The 22,104-nt window shown below is 61.1% G+C and overlaps 1 protein-coding gene across 2 annotated transcripts; it reads right to left on the minus strand.

Moving 5' to 3' along the window:
* Positions 1 to 1,862: 1,862 nt before the first annotated feature.
* Positions 1,863 to 22,077, minus strand: THBS3 (thrombospondin 3). 2 transcript variants are annotated; one of them, XM_044991808.1, is made up of 23 exons: positions 21,929 to 22,077; positions 18,918 to 19,124; positions 18,324 to 18,580; positions 18,087 to 18,189; positions 17,301 to 17,327; positions 16,669 to 16,751; positions 14,777 to 14,828; positions 14,528 to 14,676; positions 13,347 to 13,487; positions 12,179 to 12,256; positions 11,935 to 12,087; positions 11,118 to 11,228; positions 10,694 to 10,801; positions 10,130 to 10,289; positions 9,787 to 9,905; positions 8,365 to 8,417; positions 7,669 to 7,862; positions 7,032 to 7,210; positions 6,703 to 6,751; positions 6,167 to 6,363; positions 5,824 to 5,996; positions 4,986 to 5,125; positions 1,863 to 4,361 (listed from the first exon to the last, which is right to left on the minus strand). In XM_044991808.1, the coding sequence occupies exons 1-23, from the start codon at positions 22,005 to 22,007 to the stop codon at positions 4,303 to 4,305; spliced, it is 2,871 nt and encodes a 956-aa protein (XP_044847743.1). In that variant the 5' UTR covers positions 22,008 to 22,077; the 3' UTR covers positions 1,863 to 4,302. The 2 variants fall into 2 exon arrangements, with proteins under 2 accessions (XP_044847743.1, XP_044847744.1); XM_044991809.1 differs by lacking the exon at positions 21,929 to 22,077 and adding an exon at positions 21,708 to 21,800 and having other exon boundaries at positions 3,818 to 4,361.
* Positions 22,078 to 22,104: the final 27 nt, after the last annotated feature.

Below are 22,104 nucleotides of genomic sequence, written 5' to 3' on the forward strand. Positions count from 1 at the left end.
TTACCAGAAGGAACCGCCTGTGAGGGAGGGGCAGCTGGGAAGCATGTACTGACATTGAAATGCACACAGTGCGATCCAGGGCTGGCTCGGCTGTTGTGCAAAAACTAGTATGTGATTGATTAGTTAAAGACTGTCTCATAATTAGGCCTGGAAGGAATACATTTTTTTTAAATGGGTAAATATTGGTAAACATCTATGTCATAATACACACACAAACCAATGACAACTATTGCCCTCAGCAATTATTGGAATTTATAACTAGGCAAATTACAAAAACTGCTGGTTGATTTTAGGATATTTACCTTGTATATTTTGACATGTGATGTTGATCATTTGTGTTTTAATGGGTATAAAGCTTTAACTTTTCAAATCTCAATGTCTGCTCTCATTAAACAATTATTGTCTGACTTCCCCACAACTGTCAAAATTTAAACTGGAAAAAAATTTTTTAACCCATAACTTTGTGCAAGAGTGAACATTTACATTGATTAAAAACTGGAAGGGGGGATGCTTAAAGATAAACATTGCTATTACATGTCAAAATTATTAGAAAAATAAAAATCAAATTCTGCCAACCTAATCATAATGCATACATACAAGGGGGCCAGATTAAGTTTGCATGGGCAGAGCTCATTCAGGCATTTCCTAATGCATGCCTTTGCAGCCTTACTGGTCTTGTAACATAGGGTTTTTTTAATGCAGTGTCCTAGGTTTTTTAAAAAGACAACTGAAAAAATAGAAATTCCATCCTGTGGCATCACACTGACCCACACACGAGTTGCCATCAGGGCTGGAACCTTTCAGTCGAGAGCACAGAGCTAAGGGAGGTAACTGGTAGCAGTAGTAGGTTGTCATTCTCTATGAGAACACACCAGCAGAGGGGGATGAGACACACAGTTTACCAGTGGGTTTCACAGGTGTTTGCTGACAGGAGACACTTAGAGTTCATCTACACTAGAAGTGCTACAGTGGTGCAGCTGCAGGGTGTCTGGAGAAGACACTCTATGCTGACAGGAGATAGCTCTCTCATTGGCATAATAAATCCACCTCCAGGACCAGCTCTCCCACCGACGTAGCACATCCACACTGGCACTTAGGTTGGTGTAATTTATGTCATGCTGGAGGTGGATTATTCACAGCCCTGAGCACCATAAATTATACCGAAGTAATCTCTAGTGTAGACCAAGCCTGAGACTCAGGAATCCTGGGTTCCATGCCAGGTTCTGCAGGTGAGTATTGTCTCCTGTCTTACAACAGGGCTCTATGTCTCTTCCAGGCTGCCTGAGGCTAGTGCGGGTGGCGGAAGGGCACAGAGCGCATGGGAGAGACAATCTCTCTGCCCTCGGTTGTGCTATTCTGTGGCTTTGGGGTGTGGAAGGAGCAATTGCAGAGAAAGTCCCGTTCTGAGGCCAGTTGCCCTGTAGGAGCTGGGGCATGGGGGGTGGAGCAGACTCAGTGCAGATGGAACATTTGGAGAATGTAGCTACCAGCCTCTGATGAGCCTTGTGCATATTGTCAGAGGTTTATAATGGGCAGATCTGGGCCCACTTTCATGGGGACAGCAAAAGGCCCCTCCCCGACACAAAGACCAAATGACAAGTCCCTGCACCAAAGCATGGGGGCACTAGAGCTTCTCACTGAAGCAATTGTAAGAAATTTGTAACACGGGTGAAACATGGGTGATGTATTTTCCCATAACCTCATTCTCAGAAATAACTGAACTGTTTTTGCTGAAAATTTCCAGAAAAATTCAGCCTAAAGCAGATGCTCAGCCTGGGAAATTTCAGCCAAAACAGCCTAAATTTGGTAAAGTTACAAGCAATTGAAAATAGTCTTATCACAGAAAGCATGAGATAATGTTAACTACAGGTGGCGATGAGCCGCTCCATCCCATCAGTGCGGTTTGGCAGGAGCTCAAAATGGTGACAAGCCCCCGCTTCTCCAGTACAGGTGACACCCACCTGTGGACCCTGCCGCCTAGACCGGACAGGGACATGGCAGCCCCTGGTGACTAGGAGTGGCACTGAATGCCTCCAGCAGGTCCTCAGCCCCATCTCCTGTGCATGGGGGGTGTGGAGTGGGGGCATAACCACCTGACTGTACCCCGTCCCTTGCACCAGGGCATGGCAGGGAAGGGCTGTGCCCGCCCCCCCCGGACAAGGCTGGAAGCCCCCTGGCTTGCACTGTTGAAAACTGGCCTGGGCAGAACCCTGGGGAGCAGCCCGCAGGGCACAGTCTAGACCCACTGCCAGGCCGGGCAGCTGGGCTATCCCCAGTGGGTTGGTTCAGTCCCAGGCCGGTGGGAGCGCGTTGCCCTTTTAAGAGGGGACTCTCCATGCCTCAGTGAACTCAGGCGACTTGGCATTTCCATTGTTGCTGCGGCTGGGGCCGGAGCCCGGGGCTGGGCGCTCCTCGCACTCAGGGCTGCAGAGTTTGGAGGGGAAGGAGGCAGGACCCAGTCCAGGCAGGTGCCCGGAGCCGGGATGGGGTGCAGAGAGCAGCCCGGGGCCGGCACAGGAGGGCTGGGTCTCCCTGCTCCTCTGCCTGGCTGGGGGCGTGAGGCAGGTAAGGGGGGGTCCTTTCCCTGGGGACCTGGGCTCCAGGCTGGGCTGCCCTGGGGGGAGGGGAGGCTGCGGGCTCAGCTGCTCATTGTGACCTGCATTCAGCCCTGTTGCTGGGACACTTGTCTCCATGGCAACAGTAACTCTGATTATTTAACCGAATTCCCACAGAGCCAGGGTGCGTTGGAGCGCAGGGACCTAGTGGGTCTGGATGGGGCTGCGGAACCTAGCTGCACTGGGACCCACTGGCTCCAGGCAGGTCTCCCCCCTGGCTGGGGCGGTTCTGGCCTGCCTGGGTCCTCAGAGAGCCCTGGGCCTGTGCCGGGGGGATCAGTAATTCCTGAACTTTCCCAGGAGCTGTCAGCTGGGGCCCAGCCTCGACCCCGGGGCCAGGAGAAGCCGTGGAGCCAGGCGCTACCCCCTGGAGCAGGGGGAGCCCGAGAGGATGAGCCCAGCGGAGGTGAGATGTCGCTCGGGCGAAGGGCTGCGGTTGGCACCTCCTTCCAGGGCCGCAGGAGGGACGGGATGCTGTGCAGTGTTGTTCTATCACCAACCAATATTGCACTCGTCCCGGCCTCCTGCCTCCTTGGGCTCACCCGAAGCTCCAGAGCCGCCCCCTCCTGCCCAGCCTCGCTCACTGCTCCCTAGCCCCGCGGGGGGGAGCCGGTCCCTTTCCTTCTAAGGTTGGGAGAGCTGTAATTGGCATGACTATCTTTCAGAGGCATTGCACTCGTCCCGGCCGGAGTCAGAAGGGATTTGAGCCGCTCAGCAAGGAGACGAGTGCCCTGTCCTGGAACAGGTTCCTTGGCAAGGGACTGGTTACCCCTCCTGCCAGGGCTTACTTACCATGAGTGTGAGCTTCTTCCAGCAGTGGCCTGTCACGATTCCCAGTGCTGCAAACTTCCTCCCAACAGTGTGCTGTCAGTTTCCGGCTGAGGACCCAGGCGCCACACACTTCCCAACAGCAGCGCCCTCTCAGTGCCTAGCTGAGACCTCAGTGCTGCGAGCTTCCTCCCAGCAGTGCCCTGCCAGTACAGGCTAGAAACCGCAGTAAGACTGGAAGTGCATGTCAGCAAAGAGGACATAGTCTAGGTTCCTCTCTGCAGCCAGCAGCATCCCAGAGAGATCCCAGCATTCCCACCAGCCCTGGACAAGCTTCAAATGGGAAACAGGGCCCCGGTGAACCCAGGGGATACTGGGATCTACAAGGCAAGCAGCTCCAAGTGCTGGGGTCGATCTGCCCTCTGTCTCCTCACCCTACCGCCCCACCCCACCCAGAAACAAGGCGCACAGGGTAGAAAACAATCAGAACTTTATGGCCAGACTCAGGGTGAAGGTTCCAGCAGGAGAAGGAGCGCCAGGGCTGAGGGGCGGGTGCTTTAGGCACTAGCAGTACCAACTGGAGAAGCTCGCCTGATGGCCCCAATCCACCAGAAGACACACCAGTTGCCTTGCGGTCCTTTGCTCAATGCCCAGCTACAGAGCCCCATGAGGCTGGGTCCTGGCGAGAGTGTGTGCTTTGGTTATCCTGCTGAGGGGGAGACAGGCCCAGCTGGGCTGGGCAGGCACAACGCAAGGTCCGATGGGTTCCAGTACCCGGGTCTGGACAGCATGGAGGCCTGTGGGCCACAGACAGGGAGAGGCCGAGGCCCAGCTCAGGGAGGAGGCTGTGGAGGCCACAAGAAGTCCTTTGGTGACGCACTTGGAGAGGTCCTAGGAGTGGCTGGGGAAGGAGGCTGCCTCACTCACGGCCCTCCAGCAGGAATCGGCGGAAAGGCTCAAAGTCTCCTGGGATCGTGTCTGCCAGGTAGGAGAGAGAGAGAGGATGAAGGCAAATGCAGGGGGAACCCGGAAACAGGGATCACTGGGCACTTTGCCCCATAGGGGCTCCTACACCCTGATCCTATGGGCTCATGCCTCCCTCTGGCTCAGGGAGTGGGACACAGGGGCTTTCTCCTCTAGGGGGTGCCAGGTCTGATGCAGGCCCAGCGGGGGGCTCAGCTGGCTCAGGGGAATGGGACACAGACCTTTCCTTCTGGGGTGCTGGCTCTGATCTGACTCTGGGTCACCAGTGAGTGAATGCCCTTTAGTGACCCCTAAGCGAGCTGCAGCTCCCCACATCACAGAGATCAGCACCTACACCGGTGCCCTCAGCAACCCCAGTGGAGGGGCCCGGAGTCTGAGCCCCCCGTCCCTGGCAGAACGTCAATAAAATCCGAACGCTCTATGCTGAGAAGAGCCTTGTCGAGTTCTTGACACCGCGGCTGCATGGGCGCTGCCTGGCACAACCCCTAGTGCAGCCCAGGTGTGGGGGGGCCCCACCCCCACCCAAACCCTCCCTGCCTGGGCAGGTCACAGAGCAGGGTAGACGGGCTTCGGTGCTGAATCCTGGAGCCAGCATGCCCTCCGCTCCGCCACGCTCACCATTGCACCGATACTGCAGATTGGACCAGATAATGTTCTCCTGGGAAAAGCAGAAGACGCCCAGCCGCCCGCCCCGCATGGTGGTGTCAATGATCACCCCAGAGTCGGCCACCAGACGGGGTCCCTCATAGAGCCGCACCCTGGGGAGAGATGGGCCAGGCCCGGTGAGCATAGTGCCACGGGGTGGGGGCACTGGCCGGCGAGACCTGGGGGGCCATGTATGGAGGAGGGGGGCACCCCTTGGGGGACAGCCAGCTCCCAGGCTGCCCCCCAGGGCTCAGGAAGGGACATTCTCAGGCCCCAGCACCTGGCCTCTCCGGGCCCCATTGTTCGGCCTGTTTGCATGTGAAAGGCCTTTGCTGGGCCGGAGCATTCCGAGCAGGGATTGGTTGCTATGGTGACAGGGACAATGGCCGCTGAGGCCCAGCTTGTGAATGGAGTCAGCGCTGGGTTGGGGGGGCTGGTTCCCAGGCGCTGAGCTGCACAAACACGTCCCCCACCCACCCCCCAGGAGCTGCCAACCAGTGCGGTGGCCTGGTTAAAAAGGAAACTGCCTTGCATGGCCGTCCTCCTGGGCCCAGCTTCCAGTGGGGCCCCCTGCCCTGAGAATGGGCTCTGGGGTTCCCCTGCCAGCCCCATTATATCCACTGAGGGCCCCACCAAACCCACAGGGCTCTGGGGTCCCCCGAACAGCCCCATTATATCTCCTGGGGCCCCACCAAACCCATGGGGTGCTGGGGTCCCCCCGCCAACCCCACTATCCCTAGTGGGGTGTGTGCTCTCTGGGCCCGCCCCGCTCATACTGCTGGGCTCTGGGCCTGCTCCTCCCCGTCCTCACCTGATGTAGCCCACCTGGGGCCTGTGTGTGAGCTGCCATCGATAGGAGGTCTTGTCTTTCCAGCCCACGTTGCGGGGGTCTTTCCAGAGGAGCCGGACCTGATCTGGGGTGTGGCCTGTGTGCCACAGGGCGTTGCGCAGGTGCTCCCCGGGGCCATTCTTGGACTTCACGGCCTGTGGGAAGTGGGCAGGAGAGTTAGTGGAGAGGAATCCCAAGGGTGGAGGATGAGGACTAGGATGCCCACAGTGGGGCAGGGACAGCATCTACTGGACTCAGCTGGCTGCCTGATGCTGTGTCCAGGCCCGGGGGTTCCCATGCAGCCTCCCAGCTGCCTAGCACTGACCTTGAGCTGTAGACCTGGCTCGGCCACTGCCCGGAAGGGCGTCGCCTGCCAGTACGTCTGCTCTGTCTGCTTCCACATCACCACGTAGAAACTGGCACTGTCCTGGTAGCTGAAGATGAAGCCAGCGTAGTCGTCATCCGTGATGGTGTTAACATGAAAGGTGCCCTCGAAGTCCACCCCATTGAAGGCCGTGTAGCCTGTGCACAAGGGCAGGGTGGAGAGTTAGCAAGGGGCAACCACACCTGGGCTACCTGGGCAAGAGGGGAAGGGACCTCAGTGGTCCAGTTGGGGGACTGGCCATGGTGAGACAAGGCCTTGTCCAGCATCACCGCAGCAGCCTGCTGCCTCCCAGCCTTCATCTTCTGTCTCTGGCTCCGGGATCCAGAGGTCACGCTTGTGTGGGGAGTGGGGAGCCTGGACCTTAAATCTCAGCTGATGAGGGAAAAGGGGAGAGAGGAGGGGGAGGTGGGGAGGTGTAACTTGCTGCAGAGACCAACAGGGGCACGGGAACATTGGGCAAAGGAAAACCCACCTACCTACTGCCAGGCCTGGATCACTGTTCATGGTCTGTACAATCTCCATGCCCTGGAAGGAGAGAAGTTGGATGTGACTTTCAGTCTCTGTAAGTACAGCTCCAAGCGCCCTGCCCCAGGGCCAGCACTTCTCTGGCCCCACACACTGCCCCAGCCATGGTCCCTTCTGTTTGCAGGGAGGAGCTCCCCACGCTGTTCCCTGCTTTCACCCTCCCCAGTGCTGTGTGCCCCAGGCACCAGTTGGTGAACAGGAGATAGGGCTGGGTCTCCCATGCAGCTCACACAGGCCACATACTCCCTGCCCCACGAGGGGGCACCTGGCGCAGCTGTACCTGATTGAGAACCACCCAGTTGGGGTCGATCTGGGCATCCCCTTCGGGGTCGAGGATGACGGTCTGGTAGGCCCGGAAGTCGGTCAGCGTCACCTCGGCGCTCTCCGGACACACGTCCAGCTGGTCCACCACAGTGTCATTGTCGAAATCCTCCTCACAGACGTCGCCCACACCGTTCCCTGAGCACACAGCACGCAGCTGGTCACGGGAAAGACCGTGGGCAGGCACCCACATGTGCAAAGCGGGGGGAAGGTGTGGGTGCCAGGGGAGGGGAGGGAAGGGTGCGGGGCAGAGCACACGGCGCCAGGGGAGGGCGCAGGACAGAGCAGGGGGGCTCAGCCTCCAGCTCACTGGGCTCTAGGGCGTGGGAGCAACAAAGCTTCTGGCCAGCCTGGCACTCGGTGCTGTAGCTGCCAGTTGGGGGCTGACTCTGGGTGACATTTCCATGCCAGCAGAGCCCTGGGCGGACGCGGTTCCAGTGGCCAGGAAATGCCTGTCTAAGCAGGGCCCATTTCCTGGGCCAAAGCGGTGCAGTCTGTGTGGCAGCAGCCCCCATGTCTGCATTGCAGAGGCGGCTGGCTCCTTCGAGTCGCCCAGGCCTGAGCCGTGCTGCTCCCTGCCAGGCCGGGCCGCTCACCGTCCGAGTCCTTCTGGTTGGGGTTGGGGATGAGGCGGCAGTTGTCGGGGCCGGGCGCCATGTAATCGGGGATGCCATCGTTGTCGTCATCGTTGTCACACTCGTCCCCCAGCCCGTCATTGTCCGAGTCCAGCTGGGAGCTGTTGGGGATCTCGGCACAGTTGTCCTTGGTGTCCTGGTGCCCGTCCCCATCGCTGAGCGGACGGAGAGTGGGATGAGTGTGTGTGGAGCACAACACAGGGACCCACGGATCCCCCGAGACTCCCCACGACCTCCTCTAAGCCCCTCGTGCCCCCCAGTGATGCTCACCTCCCTCTGGGACCCCAAATTTCCCCAATGGACTCCCCCCAGGGCCCCTGCCACCCCCATATCCCCCTAGGCTCTCGCTATCCCAACTCCACAATTCGAGGACTTCAATAACTCAGACATAGGTTAGGGGTTTGTTATAGAAGTGGATGGATGAGATTCTGTGGCCTGCATTGTGCAGGAGGTCAGACTAGATGATCATAATGGTCTCTTCTGACCTTAAAAGTCTATGAGTCCTGAGGGACTCCCACTGCCCCCTAGAGAGCCCTGCTGCCCCGCAGGGACCCGCACTTCCCTCCTGCCAGGGAGGGACAGAGGCAGGAAAGCTAATAGCTGCCCCCTCCAGCCAGTCTCTGCTGGGCAGGGCAGGGACGGGACATGGGCACCCACCTGTCCTCATTGGTGTCACAGACGTCTCCCACCAGGTCGCTGTCCGCATCTGTCTGAAAGAGACCAGAGCTCTAGTTCAGCAAGGAACCTCCGAGGGACAGCCCTGATTGGTAGTGAGGGGGGTCCTTGCCCCAGCCACCCCAATGGGACCCCAGCTACTGGGGGAGAAGGGGTTCCCTGCCCCAGGCACCCCCAGCTACTGAGGGAGAGGGGGTTCCCTGCCCCAGCCACCCCCAGCTACTGAGGGAGAGGGGGCTCCCAGGTATCCCAGTAGTCGGGGTGTAGAAAATATGTAAATTTTTGGTAACATTTTATTGAACACTATACGGTGATTCAGTTTGCGCACTCAGTGGGACAAAGGACTAGAAGCCAGGTGCTGGAGGCACATGTGCAGGCCCTGGGCGGGTGTGAACGAACTACCAAGGACTGTCCACGTATGAATGGAGAGAACAGTAGCCTCAGCAACCGACTGGGACATTAGCTGTGAACGCCTGCAGCCAAGGCAGGGGAAGAGGAGGACACAGCACCAGGGCATGAGATGTGAGGGGTCTGTGTTAAGGTTGCTCCCGAGGCTGGGGCAGGGGAGCCCCAGAATGGATCCCAGAAGAGCCTAGGGTATCGGGTAGTTTCCTTGCCCAGCTCTGGCTGTGTCTGCAGCCTGGCTTCGCCACGCTGACCTGCGCTTGCCAGGGCTGGATTCCAGGTGATTAATAAACGCTGGCTTGCTCTGACGAGGCTGCACCGTGTGCATGCAGCTACTCGCTGGGTGTGCTGCCCCCTCCAGGAGAAAGAGCCTCTAAGCAGGAGTCATAGCTCGGCTGGACTCGCCCTTGGGAGCCCGTGGAGAGAACCAGGGCTGGGGGCTGCAGCCAGACTAGATAGTCCATGGTCCCCCCTCTAGCTCGTAGCCTGTGGCCCCGTGTGACGCAGTAGGGAGTAGAGTGGATTGACCTGGGAATGTCGTTTAGTTTTACTGGAACTGTCTGCATGGGGGATGGGAGAGCAGGGGGTGACTTTAGGTGGGGGACAGTACCTGAGCCTGTGACCTGAGCCAGGAGGGGGTGGGGAGTCTACTCCTTTGCTGGGGAAACTGGATAAAGGGAGAGGGGGAGGAAAGGAGAGGAGAGGAGAGAGCCGGCTGGAGGGGTTTTGGTTTCAGTTTGGGGCTGGCTGGGAAGAGGCAGAGAACCGCAAGTCTGGGGTCTAAGCTCCTTGCCCTGGCGGAGGGATCCTGGTTGTACCTACAAGCCCGGCTTGGGACTGTGTTCCTGTCATCTAATAAACCTTCTGCGTTACTGGCTGGCTGAGAGTCATGGTGAATTGCAGGAAGTGGGGGGTGCAGGGCCCTGACTCCCCCACACTCCGTGACACCCTGGCAGCCGGGGGCGGGCATGGCAGGGTCAGTGCCACCCGGCCCCATACCTGAGTGGGGTTGCTCATTTCAGGGCAGCTGTCACAGGCATCCCCGACGCCATCCTCATCCCGGTCCGTCTGCAGCGGGTTGGGCACCTTGGGGCAGTTATCGAGAACATTGGGGATCCCTGTTGAGGGACAGCAGTGTGTGTGTGTGTGTGTGTGAGAATGGGCACTGCCCACAAGCCCCTGCCCCACATAGCTGCCAGCCCCCAGGCCTCCCGGCAGCCCCACCACCCCCCAGGCCTCCCACCGGCCCAACCCCCTCCCAGCCCAGCCCCCAGTCCCCCCCTCTCTCCCAGGCTAGCCCCCAGGCCTCCCACCAGCCCAGCCCCCAGCTCCCCTCACTCACCATCCCCGTCGATGTCGTTGTCACAGGCATCCCCCTCACCATTGCTGTCCGTGTCCCGCTGGTCGTTGTTGGGTACGTTGGGGCAGTTGTCACAGGCATCCCCAAAGGAGTCTGTGTCTGAGTTCTGCTGGTCTTTGTTGGGGAACAGTCGGCAGTTGTCCTGTGAGAGAGAGAGAGAAACCCCCATCACTGGGGGGAGATGGGGAGAGACCCCCTCATCTCCACTGTGGGGGGGCATGGAGAGACTCCATCCCAGCTGGGGGACAGGGAGAGAGACCCCCCTCACAGCCCAGGGGAGGAATGGGGAGAGACCTCTGTCACTGCGACAGGGGAATGGGGAGAGACCCCCCATCCCAGCTGGGGGGAGGGAGGTGAAGGACAGATCCTGCCCCCACCATGCTGGGGGACACCGTCATAGGTGTCATCAATGGGGGCTCTCGGCTGAGAGCCCACCACAAGCAGAAAGCCCCGTTCCCTGGGCGCCATGGCAGGGGGTCTGTGGGACGCCTGCCCCCACCCAGACCAAGTGCCAGGGACGGAGCCCAGGGCGCAGCACCAGGGCACCTCCACATTCTTGATGCCGTCCCCGTCCGCGTCGTCATCACACTGGTCCCCGACGCCGTCATTGTCAGCGTCCTCCTGCCCGGAGTTGGGCGTCACCCGACAGTTGTCCTGGAGTGGGGAACCCGTGTTAGAGCCAAGGGCAGCAATCCTGTCGCTAGCAGCACCCCCGCCCCCACCAGCTCCAACCAGCCTGGAACCTGGAACCCCCAGTGCTCTCTCTGCTGCACCCCTCCCAGGGCAGGGTCCCACGGCCAGCCTCCAGACCCCAGGACTGGGTCCTCCCCACTGACCCCCCTTGCCCCGGGGGGCTGGAGTCCCTGCCCCACCAGTCCCCCTAGCCTCAGGGGTGGATACCCCCCCACCAGCCCCCTTTGCCCCAGGGATGCATCTCCCCCCACCAGCCCCCCTCGTCTCAGCCCCCCACCTGCTGGCAGTGCTTGTCATTGTCGATGCAGGGCAGTGGCTCGTCTGGGTAGCCATCGATGTCCGTGTCCCGCCCACACACGTTCCCGTTCCCGGCCCAGCCCACGTTGCACTGGAGGGAGAGGTGGGGAAAACGGGAACCGTCATGGGGGGAAGGGGCCCACAGGGAGCAACCAGCCATGTCTGACACCCCACCCCGCCGCAGCACTCACTGGGTCCTGCCCCGGCTCTGCCCCCCCCATGCTCACTGGGGCCTGCCCCGGCTCTGCCCCCCCCCCCGCCTCCCCCAGCACTCACTGGGGTCCTGCCCCGGCTCTGCCCCCCCCATGCTCACTGGGGCCTGCCCCGGCTCTGCCCCCCCCCCCGCCTCCCCCAGCACTCACTGGGGTCCTGCCCCGGCTCTGCCCCCCACCCACCACTCACTGGGTCCTGCCCCGGCTCTGCCCCCCACCATGCTCACTGGGTCCTGCCCCGGCTCTGCCCCCCCCCATGCTCACTGGGTCCTGCCCCGGCTCTGCCCCCCCCCCATGCTCACTGGGTCCTGCCCTGGCTCTTCCCCCCCCCCCAGCACTCACTGGGGTCCTGCCCCAGCTCTGCCCCCCCCACCCCCCTCAGCACTCACTGGGGTCCTGCCCCGGCTCTGCCCCCCCCACCCCCCTCAGCACTCACTGGGGTCCTGCCCCGGCTCTGCCCCCCCCCCATGCTCACTGGGTCCTGCCCCGGCTCTGCCCCCCACCATGCTCACTGGGCCCTGCCCCGGCTCTGCCCCCCCCCCATGCTCACTGGGCCCTGCCCCGGCTCTGCCCCCCCGCACTCACCGCACAGGAGACGGCGCCGTTCCGCTCGAACATGCAGTAGCCGTTGATGTCGCAGGGGTTGTGGGTGGGGCTGCTGCAGGATTTCTGTGGGACGCAGCCCAGCGTCTGGTTCCCCAGGAACCCAGCCTTACACGGCCCGCACCTGTAGGAGCCCTGCAGGGAGACGGGGCCGAGCAGGTGAGACGCGTCCAGGCAGCCCCGGCCCAGGCCACTCGGTGCGGGCAAGGGGGCAGGTGCTACTCACCACCGTGTTGGTGCAGATGGAGTTCGGGTCGCAGCCGCCATTGTTGCCATCGTTACATTCATCAATATCTGTACAAACCTGCAGCAGCCCAGAGAGACGGTCACTCAGTGGCACGGGCCCCTGGGGACCCTGTGCCTTCCTCAGCATGGGTACGCACCACGGGGACACCCCCCAGCACCACAGGGACCCCCCCACCCCAGCACCATGGGGAACCCGTGCCCCTCCCAGCACCACAGGGACCCCCCTACCCCAGCACCACGGGAAACTCGCACCCCCCCCCAGCACCACAGGGACACTCCCCCCAGCACCACGGGGAACCCGCGCCTCCCCCAGCACCAGGGGGACACACACACCCCAGCTCCACAGGGAACCCGCGCCTCCCCCAGCACCATGGGGAACCCGCACACACCCCCGGCACCACAGGGACCCCCCCCAGCACCATGGGGACATCCCATCAGCACCACAGGGACACCACGCCCCCCTCCTCCCCCCAGCACCACAGGGACCCCACACCATTCCTGGGATCCCACACCATTCCTGGCACCACAGCGACCCTGCACCATCCTTGGCAAGCACAGGGACCCCCCCACCCCACAGAGACCCCCCCAGCCCGACACCACAGGGACCCCGTGCCCTGCCTGGCTTCTGCAGGCCCCCAACCCTCCCTGCTCTCAGGGGTCCCAGGGCATGCAGCTATAGACCTCACCCTGCACCCATGGGCCTCAAGCTCAGGCCCTCATTGGCTTCTCCCTGCCTGCGGCTCCTACAGGTGCTTCTGAGCGCACAGGGGCAAGTGGTTCCTAGGCTGGGCCCGGCCCAGGGCCCATCAGCAGCGTAACGCCCCCAGTTACACTGCAATGCCATCTCCCCAGAGGGACTCTGCCTGTCCCCAGCTGAGTGTTCCCCGCAGGCTCCCCTCCAGAATTGCTGGGGGGAGACCAGGCCCAACAGGTGGAGACCATCACTCAGCCCCTTGCCTCGTACTGTCTCACCCTCCCCAGACCCCCCCACAAGGCTACGTCTCCCCACAGCACCCATTGCCACAGGCTGTGCACAGAGCCTGCTCGGGGAACCCGCTCCCAGCCGCACCCGCCTCCTGCGCTCTCCAGAGGCTCCCAGCTGCACGGAGCTGCCGGCAGCAGGGCCGGCATGGAGGTGCTGCACTCACCTGCTTGCTGGCCTTGGCATAGTCTGTGCCTACGCCAGAGATGAGGTTCCCCTTGTACCCGCGAGGACAGGGCTCGCAGCGGAAGCCAGGCGCGCTGTTCATGCACTTGGAGCCCGGGAAGCAGGGGTCTGCATAACCGCACTGTGAGACAGAGAGATGGCATGAGGCCCATGGGGAGCGGATCATTTGGGTGACTTTCCCCAGTGCTTCCCGCAGACACCATGGCTAGAAATTCTGTTTTCACCGAAAGCTGAGACTCCCCACTGTGAGAGCCAGGGATCGGCAGGATCACCAGCCCTCGCCAGATGGGAGCTGGTGAGCAGTGGGGTCCCGACACCCTCCCTAGAGGGCACAGCCTGCAGGCAGGCCCTGGGGGATGCTGGGACTCTAATGGGCAGCTGTGGCACAGAGGTGCTTCCCTGAGCCTGGAGCCAGAAGGTAATGGAGCCCCATTGTGTGCTGGGGGCGGACGCGGTGGTGTCTCTTGTGCCCCCGTGAGCCCCTGCTGCTAGCTGTGCAGAGACGCTGGCCCCAGGGGCGCGGCGGGGGGGGGGGCTCTGCAGAGACACTGGCCCCGGGGGCACTGGGGGGGAGGGGCTCAGTGGAGACGCTGGCCCCGGGGGCGCTGCGGGGGGGAGGGGCTCAGTGGAGACACTGGCCCTGGGGGCGCTGCGGGGGGGAGGGGCTCAGTGGAGACGCTGGCCCCGGGGGCGCTGCAGGGGGCGCTCAGTGGAGACGCTGGCCCCGGGGGCGCTGGGAGGGGGGGGGCGCAGAGACGCTGGCCCCAAGGCATGGCATGGGGGCAGGGGCTCAGTGGAGACACTGGCCCCGGGGGTGCGGTGGGGGGGCGCTCCGCAGAGACGCTGGCCCCGGGGGCTCAGCGGGGGGGGCACCGCAGAGACGCTGGCCCCAAGGCATGGCATGGGGGCTGGGGCTCAGTGGAGACACTGGTCCTGGGGGCACGGCGGGGGGCGCTCAGTGGAGACACTGGCCCGGGGGTGCGGTGGGGGGGGGCGCTCAGTGGAGACGCTGGCCCGGGGGCGCTGGGGGGAGGGGCTCAGTGGAGACACTGGCCCCGGGGGCGCTGGGGGGAGGGGCTCCGCAGAGACGCTGGCCCAGGGGACACGGGGGGGCACTCCGCGGAGACGCTGGCCCCAAGGCATGGCGGGGGGTGCTCTCACCTCATTGATGTCGGCACAGTGGGTGCCGTTGCCCTCGAAGCCGGGCGGGCAGGGCCCGCAGCGGTACCCGGGGTACTCGTACGTCTCCATACAGTCGACACCACCGAAGCAGGGGCTGGGGCTGCAGCGAGAGCGGTGCTCGTGGAACCCTGCAGACAGAGCCGGGGGGGGCAGGTCAGCTGGCCGGCCCAGCACAGGGAAGGGGACCCCCGAGGTGGGCGCCAGCTCCCCCAGGGCCCAGGCACTCACCGCAGACCTGGCACTCCATGATGGTGTTCCGGATCAGAGACATCTCCTTCACCTGCAAGGCAGCCGAATGGAGGGTGTCAGAGCCAGGGACCTGGGCGCCGGGCAGGGCACAGTCTGCAGGCCAGACAGGACCCGCATTGGGCAGCAAGAGGGGGAGATGCTGCGCCCCCAAATGCCACTACAGGGCCCAGCTAAGGACACAAGAACCTTCTTCACACCCCAGAGAGAGGGGAAGGGGCCAGGTGGGTCAGTCATAAGAACATAAGAACATAAGAAATGCCGTACCGGGTCAGACCAAAGGTCCATCTAGCCCAGTATCTGTCTACCGACAGTGGCCAATGCCAGGTGCCCCTGAGGGAGTGAACCTAACAGGCAATGATCAAGTGATCTCTCTCCTGCCATCCATCTCCATCCTCTGACGAACAGAGGCTAGGGACACCATTCTTACCCATCCTGGCTAATAGCCATTTATGGACTTAGCCACCATGAATTTATCCAGTCCCCTTTTAAACATTGTTATAGTCCTAGCCTTCACAACCTCCTCAGGTAAGGAGTTCCACAAGTTGACTGTGCGCTGCGTGAAGAAGAACTTCCTTTTATTTGTTTTAAACCTGCTGCCTATTAATTTCATTTGGTGACCCCCTAGTTCTTGTATTATGGGAATAAGTAAATAACTTTTCCTTATCCACTTTCTCAACATCACTCATGATTTTATATACCTCTATCATGTCCCCCCTTAGTCTTCTCTTTTCCAAACTGAAGAGTCCTAGCCTCTTTAATCTTTCCTCATATGGGACCCTCTCTAAACCCCTAATCATTTTAGTTGCTCTTTTCTGAACCTTTTCTAGTGCTAGAATATCTTTTTTGAGGTGAGGAGACCACATCTGTACACAGTATTCGAGATGTGGGCGTACCATGGATTTATATAAGGGCAATAATATATTCTCAGTCTTATTCTCTATCCCCTTTTTAATGATTCCTAACATCCTGTTTGCTTTTTTGACCGCCTCTGCGCACTGCGTGGACATCTTCAGAGAACTATCCACGATAACTCCAAGATCTTTTTCCTGACTCGTTGTAGCTAAATTAGCCCCCATCATGTTGTATGTATAGTTGGGGTTATTTTTTCCAATGTGCATTACTTTACATTTATCCACATTAAATTTCATTTGCCATTTTGTTGCCCAATCACTTAGTTTTGTGAGATCTTTTTGAAGTTCTTCACAATCTGCTTTGGTCTTAACTATCTTGAGTAGTTTAGTATCATCTGCAAACTTTGCCACCTCACTGTTTACCCCTTTCTCCAGATCATTTATGAATAAATTGAATAGTATTGGTCCTAGGACTGACCCTTGGGGAACACCACTAGTTACCCCTCTCCATTCTGAGAATTTACCATTAATTCCTACCCTTTGTTCCCTGTCCTTTAACCAGTTCTCAATCCATGAAAGGACCTTTCCTTTTATCCCATGACAGCTTAATTTACGTAAGAGCCTTTGGTGAGGGACCTTGTCAAAGGCTTTCTGGAAATCTAAGTACACTATGTCCACCGGATCCCCCTTGTCCACGTTTGTTGACCCCTTCAAAGAACTCTAATAGATTAGTGAGACACGATTGCCCTTTACAGAAACCATGTTGACTATGGGAGGGGGTGGGGCCACGGGAACCAATCTGGGAGGGGGGGCAGGTGAAGCAATGGGAAGTCGCCTGGCTCCCAGCTGTGGTTACATTTGGTGACCCCGCCTGTGCCCTGCCTCCCTCCCCTACCCCGGACTCCACCCCAGCACCCAACCCCCTGCCAATGCACAGGGCCAGGGCGAGAGTCGGGCTAAAGGCCACATCCAGACTCTGCCGATCCTGCCACAGCAAGGGGGCCCCCGAAGCTGGCTCACCTGGTCGCGGATGTCCGCTCGCAGCTCCCCCAGGATCCGGTTGAAGAGGGTTAGCTGAGTGACCAGGGCTTTGGCCTGCTCACCTGCCCACACACAAAGGACACGGTCAGGGTCCAGGGCAAAGACTCTGGGGGCCACTGGCTGGGGACCACTCTGCCCACTGCCACCCTAAGCCCACGGGAAGGACAGACACCACCACCTAGTGGCCAGTAGGAGCCGAGCCCACCAGGGACAAACCCCGAGTCAACCCTGGGCTCCTGGTTCTTCCCCGGTCACCAGACCTGCCAAGGCAGACAGGGCCAGGGCCGAGCAACGCAGACCAGGGCCGAGTTGCATCCCACACAGCCCTGCTAGTGCTCCTGCTATCCCAACCCTGGGTCTTCTGAGCACAGGATAACACTCCTGTTCAGTGGCCTTATGCTGTGGACAAGGGAGCAGGCTGAGACCCCCAAACTCATTGCATTTGTGGCTCTGGCAGTGTTTGTGCCAAGATGTGGCTGGGCAAAAGGCGAGGTCACTAGACAGCTGCACGATTCCCCTTCCCCGCCCGGCATCCCTGAGGCCTCCAGCTGCCCACAAGCGGCTCCCCAGACCCCAGGGGGTGGGAGGGTGATGAGCAGCCAGCAACTCACCCAGGATGGAGTTTAGCACCCCGGTCACTGCAAGGGAAGAGACAGGAGGAGAAGTTAGTCTGGCTAGCAAATCACCTGTCTTCCTGGGGCACGAGGCCACGGCTCAGGGGCGGCTGCTGGCCGGATGGAAGCCAACAGCAGCCTGCCAGGCTGCAGCATCGCCCCTCCCTCGAACGCCAAGGGACCAGAGATGATGAATGCCCCAGAGCCCCACGGGAAAGCTTCCAGGTGGCTCGAGGCCTCGCGCCCTCCAGGAGGAGGCTGCTGGGGAGAGCCTGCCCTGGTGGCGTCAGGTGCTGGAGGAGGAGGAAGTGGCACCACCCAGTTGTGCTTTGCCTGACGGACTCTCTCAGCAACCTGTGTGTGCGTGAGCTTGTGGCCACCTGTTTTTCCTACGTGACACACACGTCTGGGTCACCTGCTTTCCATGTGTAACACGCATGGCTCGGATTCGGTCCATGTCCCTGCAGTTGCCCCTGTTCAATATGTAACACACATGTGTATGTGTACCTGGACCCCCGTATGTGCCAGTAAGGAGCCCTTGTTCAGTATGTAACGTCTGTATGTGTGTATGTCTGTGCAGTGCCCGTGTTGAATGTATGACAGTGTGTCCATGCGGTGCTCATGTGGGGTGTATGACATACGTGTGTGCAGCCTATGTGCGCCTGTGTTGGGTGTATGACATACGTGTGCGAGGCCCATGTGCGCCCCTGCGGTGCCCATGTTGGGTGTATGACATACGTGTGTGCAGCCCACATGCGCCCCTGCGGTGCCTCCTGAAGTTACCTGCGTTCTGGATGGATTCATCCCCTTGGAAGGGACATTCGCTCAGGGCCCCAACTCGGCTCATGGACCCTCCTAGAATCAGCTTCATTGACTCCACGAACCCCTGATCCACAAAAAGAAAAAGGCTCAGTCTCTGGGGTCCCACTGCCATGGTCCTGGTACCCATGGGACACAGCCGCCTCCAGCACTGGGCTCCTGCAGCCCCGCAGTTCCCAGCCTGCACCCCCCTTCGCTCACCTGCATCTTCTGATAGGCCTTCTGCCCTGTGCGCACCTCAACCGACTCCACCTCGGCCTGGGGCAGGATCATCACCTCGGGCAGCCCCACGCTGGAGTCCACCTGCTTGCAGTCCACGTAGAGCTCCATGGCCAGGCTGTCCCCACGCAGGCCGCTCAGCCGCACGATCACCGTGTGGCTCCGCCCGTCCGCCACGCTGGCGTGCTGCAGGTTGACGGAGTGCACCTTGCCATCTTCCCGCATGTAGCGCACGAGCACTGCCGAGCAAAGGACCGGCCATGAGGGTTTCTCCACAGGGTGGGGACCCCCAGGGGATGGGCATGCTCTGCCCGGCACGCCCATGCCAGCCAATGTACCCGATCCAGCAGACGGCCTGTCTTGACGGCCAGGTCCACTGATGCAACCTCCAGGGTTTCCCCTCCCCGCAGAGCCCGCCCTGCCTTGCTGGGACGCCTGTATTGCCAGCTCCCTGCGTGAACTGCCCCCATACACCCCACCTGTCCACTTCTCTTCCGGGGCCTGAGACACGCACAAGCCCAGAGGCCTCCCATCTCCCAACAGGCACCCCCGTCCCTGGCTCAGCACCCCCCTTACCTTTGTTGATTTTCCCAATGACGGAGGCTTCCAGCCACCGGGTGTTGTCCTTTTTGGAGTACAGGCCGAAGAGCAGCCCGCCCTGCTTGGGGGGCAGGCGGAAGGTGGAGAGAAGGTAAATGTCATCAACTGCCAGTAGCTGGGTCCTGATCTTGTCTGCCACACTGGCCATGTGCCGGGCCTCAGTCACCGTCAGCAGGTCTAGAACTGCAGGGAGGAGAGAACAGGCAATCGCACCAACAGGCAGAGGTACCTGCAGAGAGCCTAACCCAGGACTTGCCCGTCACCCCCGGGCGAGGGAGCACAGCGCTTGGGGAGACGTTGAAAAGCTTCCCCCGCTAGGGGCATGGCAGGTCAAAGAGGGCAGCGAAGGACACGCTGCAAACTCCAGAGACGGACAGATGCAAACAGAGCAAACCCACTGTACCTCCAGGGGGGTGACTGCCTGGCAGACCAGAGCTCAGAGGCTGCAGTTCCTGCCCTGGAGGGCTGGCATCCTTTCCATTCTGCCTGAGCCAGGATCAGGGCCTCCTCTCCAGCTCGTCGGCGCCCCCAGGATCTCCCCTCATCTTCCCTGCCCAGGTCACTCTTCCTCCCTTGCATCAGTGCAGGAGAAATTGCTGTAGAGCCGCAGGGGCCTGGCCGCTGAAGCACCCAGCACGAGGAGGCCTCTCGCGTGGGAGCACGGAGCACTGGCCACAGGGAGACCAAGCCTGGGCGGTGGCAGCCCCGTGGAAAGGTGCCGGCTTGGCAGAGCCGGGGAGCACTCCCCACAAGGTGGCGCTCCGGCATCGCAGGCAGACGGGCTGGTGGCTGTGGCAACCCTAACACCGTTCAGCGCGGTCCCCGCCCAGGCACTCCCGGGGCACAAGCCCAGCCACCTCTGGAAACAGCCGGGTCCGGTCCTGGGAGCCCCTCACAAACAGGCAGCAGGGAGGCCAAGCCACAGAGATGCTGGAATGGGGCAGGGGGGGAGGGGGGTTACCGCTGCCGGTCCTACTGCCTGGCATGTCTCCACCAGCAATGCACTCGTCTGGACTAAAGGTTCAGTGGCCATAGGACCTGCCTCTGTGAAAACCGCAGCGGGTGCCCACCCCCCTTCCATCCACCAGACTCCGAACAGCCTGCTCCAGAGCAACCGGGAGCCTGGTGCTCCAGATTTCAGATCCTGTCCTTGCTACGGTCTCCCTCTCCACTGCAGCCCCCTCGCCTGTGAAAGGGGTGAGACTGAGACTTGCCCCCCACCCAACGGAGCTAGGAGGGTCACCAGTGCAGGTCCGAAAAGCACACTGGAGATGGGAAGTCCTGGATACTGAATACAGGGATCCCTCAGCTGATTCAGCTACCTCTGGGGTACGACCTGGCAGCCGTCCTACACCAGCGGCACCCTGGAAAACCCCACAGAATCTTTAACAATGACATCGTGTGCGTGGGGCACACAGATACCCCAACACACCCTGAGATGCTGCCTGCTCCTTCTGCAGGGGAATCCGGGGCAGCAGGGTGTAGTTTGTGCCCCCGATGAGTTTCCCTGCATTAGGTGAGCTCAACCAGCAGCCCCTCAAATCCAGCCCTGACAGGAAGCTCCTTGAACGTCCCAGCTGGCTCAGGCTGGCACTCCGGGTCACCAACAGAGGGGCCTCCTTTCTGACGTGAATCTGATCAAAGCCTGAACGAACCGTGACCCAGCCCTTTGAACTCTGACCTCAGGCTGTATCCTAGACATCTAGCACCTTGACCCTTTGAGCACCTCTGAACTCTGACCCCAGGCCTATGGGTTCCTCCTGGCCAATGAGCACCCCTGAATAACACCTATCCTGACAGCCCCTCTGAACTCCGACCATGGGCTGCTCCGGAACCAGCCAGTCCCTTTGCTAGCACTTGGTTGCACCCACCAGTGTGCTACATGCAGCTGCAGGTCTGGAACCAGAGGCACTGGCTTAGCTCTCAGCTACCGGCTGAATATTTAGATTGATAGGTTTATACACAGCCTTTGGTCTGGTTCCCCGCCACTAGTCCCTGCAGAGCGCTGTGGGCAACACCCTGTCCCGGATGGACCCCCCAGTCCCTCCAGCAGCACCACACTGCAGGCTGCTCTGTGGTTTCCAGGCTTGGGGGGAAGAATGTCCTTCTGTACTGCAGCACAGAGACCCAGACACTTGTAGCTGTCCACAGTCCCTAGTGCCAGACCTCCCAGGGAGGTCAGGAATCCAGGTTCCAGCCGGCATGCTGCTCCCCACCAGCCTGCTGCCGCGGAGCTGAGCGCAGACGGGCTGTCCCGGCTGGGGACGGAGGGTTCCAGGAGCACTTGACAGTTCCTTCTGCTGCAGAGTTGGAAGCCACTGGCTGGGACGGTGGGGCGTGTGAATCCCAGGCTCCTCCACTCCTCAGCTCACAGGAAGGGGATACAGAGGAGAGGCTGGGCAGGGGTGTGGGGCAACACGCTGCTCCTATCATCTGCCCTTTCCCAGCCCCTCCGCTCCCCAAATCCCAGCCAGTTCCCAGGCCCCATGGCTCCCAGACACCTCAGTGACCCCATCCCCCTATACCCAGGATTTCCAACTTCCCCAGCCTGCAGCTCCCAGAAAGTCCATCTCGGCCCTCGGCCCCCTGCCCCCCCGCGCCGGCCCCTAACCCCAGCATCTCCAGCCCTTGCAGTTCCTCACACCCCATCCATTCGGTGCAGCATCCCTGGCACCATCCTGCAGCTCCAGGTTCCACACGGCCCCGGCCCGGGCAGGCAGGTCCCCCCAGGAGAAGGGCAGATCTTCGGGGCGGTCTCTCCCTTACCCCAGGGCGCAGCGCCCGGCTCCAGTCCCTCGCTGCCCGCCCGGCTCCGCGCCCGGCAGGCTGAAGCCGAAACACACTCGGGGATCCCTCTGCCTCCCTCGGGCTCCCAGCGCGCCCTGGAGCGCAGCAGGCTGCAGCCGCCCGGGGCGGGGCAGGACCGGGCAGTCCCAGCCCGCAGCCCGCACCTCCCCCGGGCTGGGGCACGGCGGGGCCCCGCTTACCTTGCAGCTGCTGCCTGGCGGAGCTGGACGCGCCGAGGACGAGCAGCGCCAGCAGCCCGCAGAGCGCCCCCTTCTCCATGCTGCTCCCCAGCCCCTGCGCGCGGGGGAAGCCCAGGAGACGCGCCGGAGCCCCGAGCGCTGCTGCTTGGGGGCGGGGGATGGCGGGCGGAAACAAA

This window comes from Mauremys mutica, chromosome 17 (genome assembly GCF_020497125.1).
Source record: "Mauremys mutica isolate MM-2020 ecotype Southern chromosome 17, ASM2049712v1, whole genome shotgun sequence".
Lineage (NCBI taxonomy): Eukaryota > Metazoa > Chordata > Testudines > Geoemydidae > Mauremys > Mauremys mutica.

Coding starts and splice junctions, on each gene's coding strand:
- THBS3 (XM_044991808.1), bottom strand. CDS start 22,007: ATGGAGAAGGGGGCGCTCTGCGGGCTGCTGGCGCTGCTCGTCCTCGGC. Junction 7,863..8,364: donor TGTGACACCAATGAGGACAG/GTGGGTGCCCAT, acceptor CCGTCCGCTCAG/CGATGGGGACGGGCACCAGG. Junction 4,362..4,985: donor TCTGCAGTATCGGTGCAATG/GTGAGCGTGGCG, acceptor CCTACCTGGCAG/ACACGATCCCAGGAGACTTT.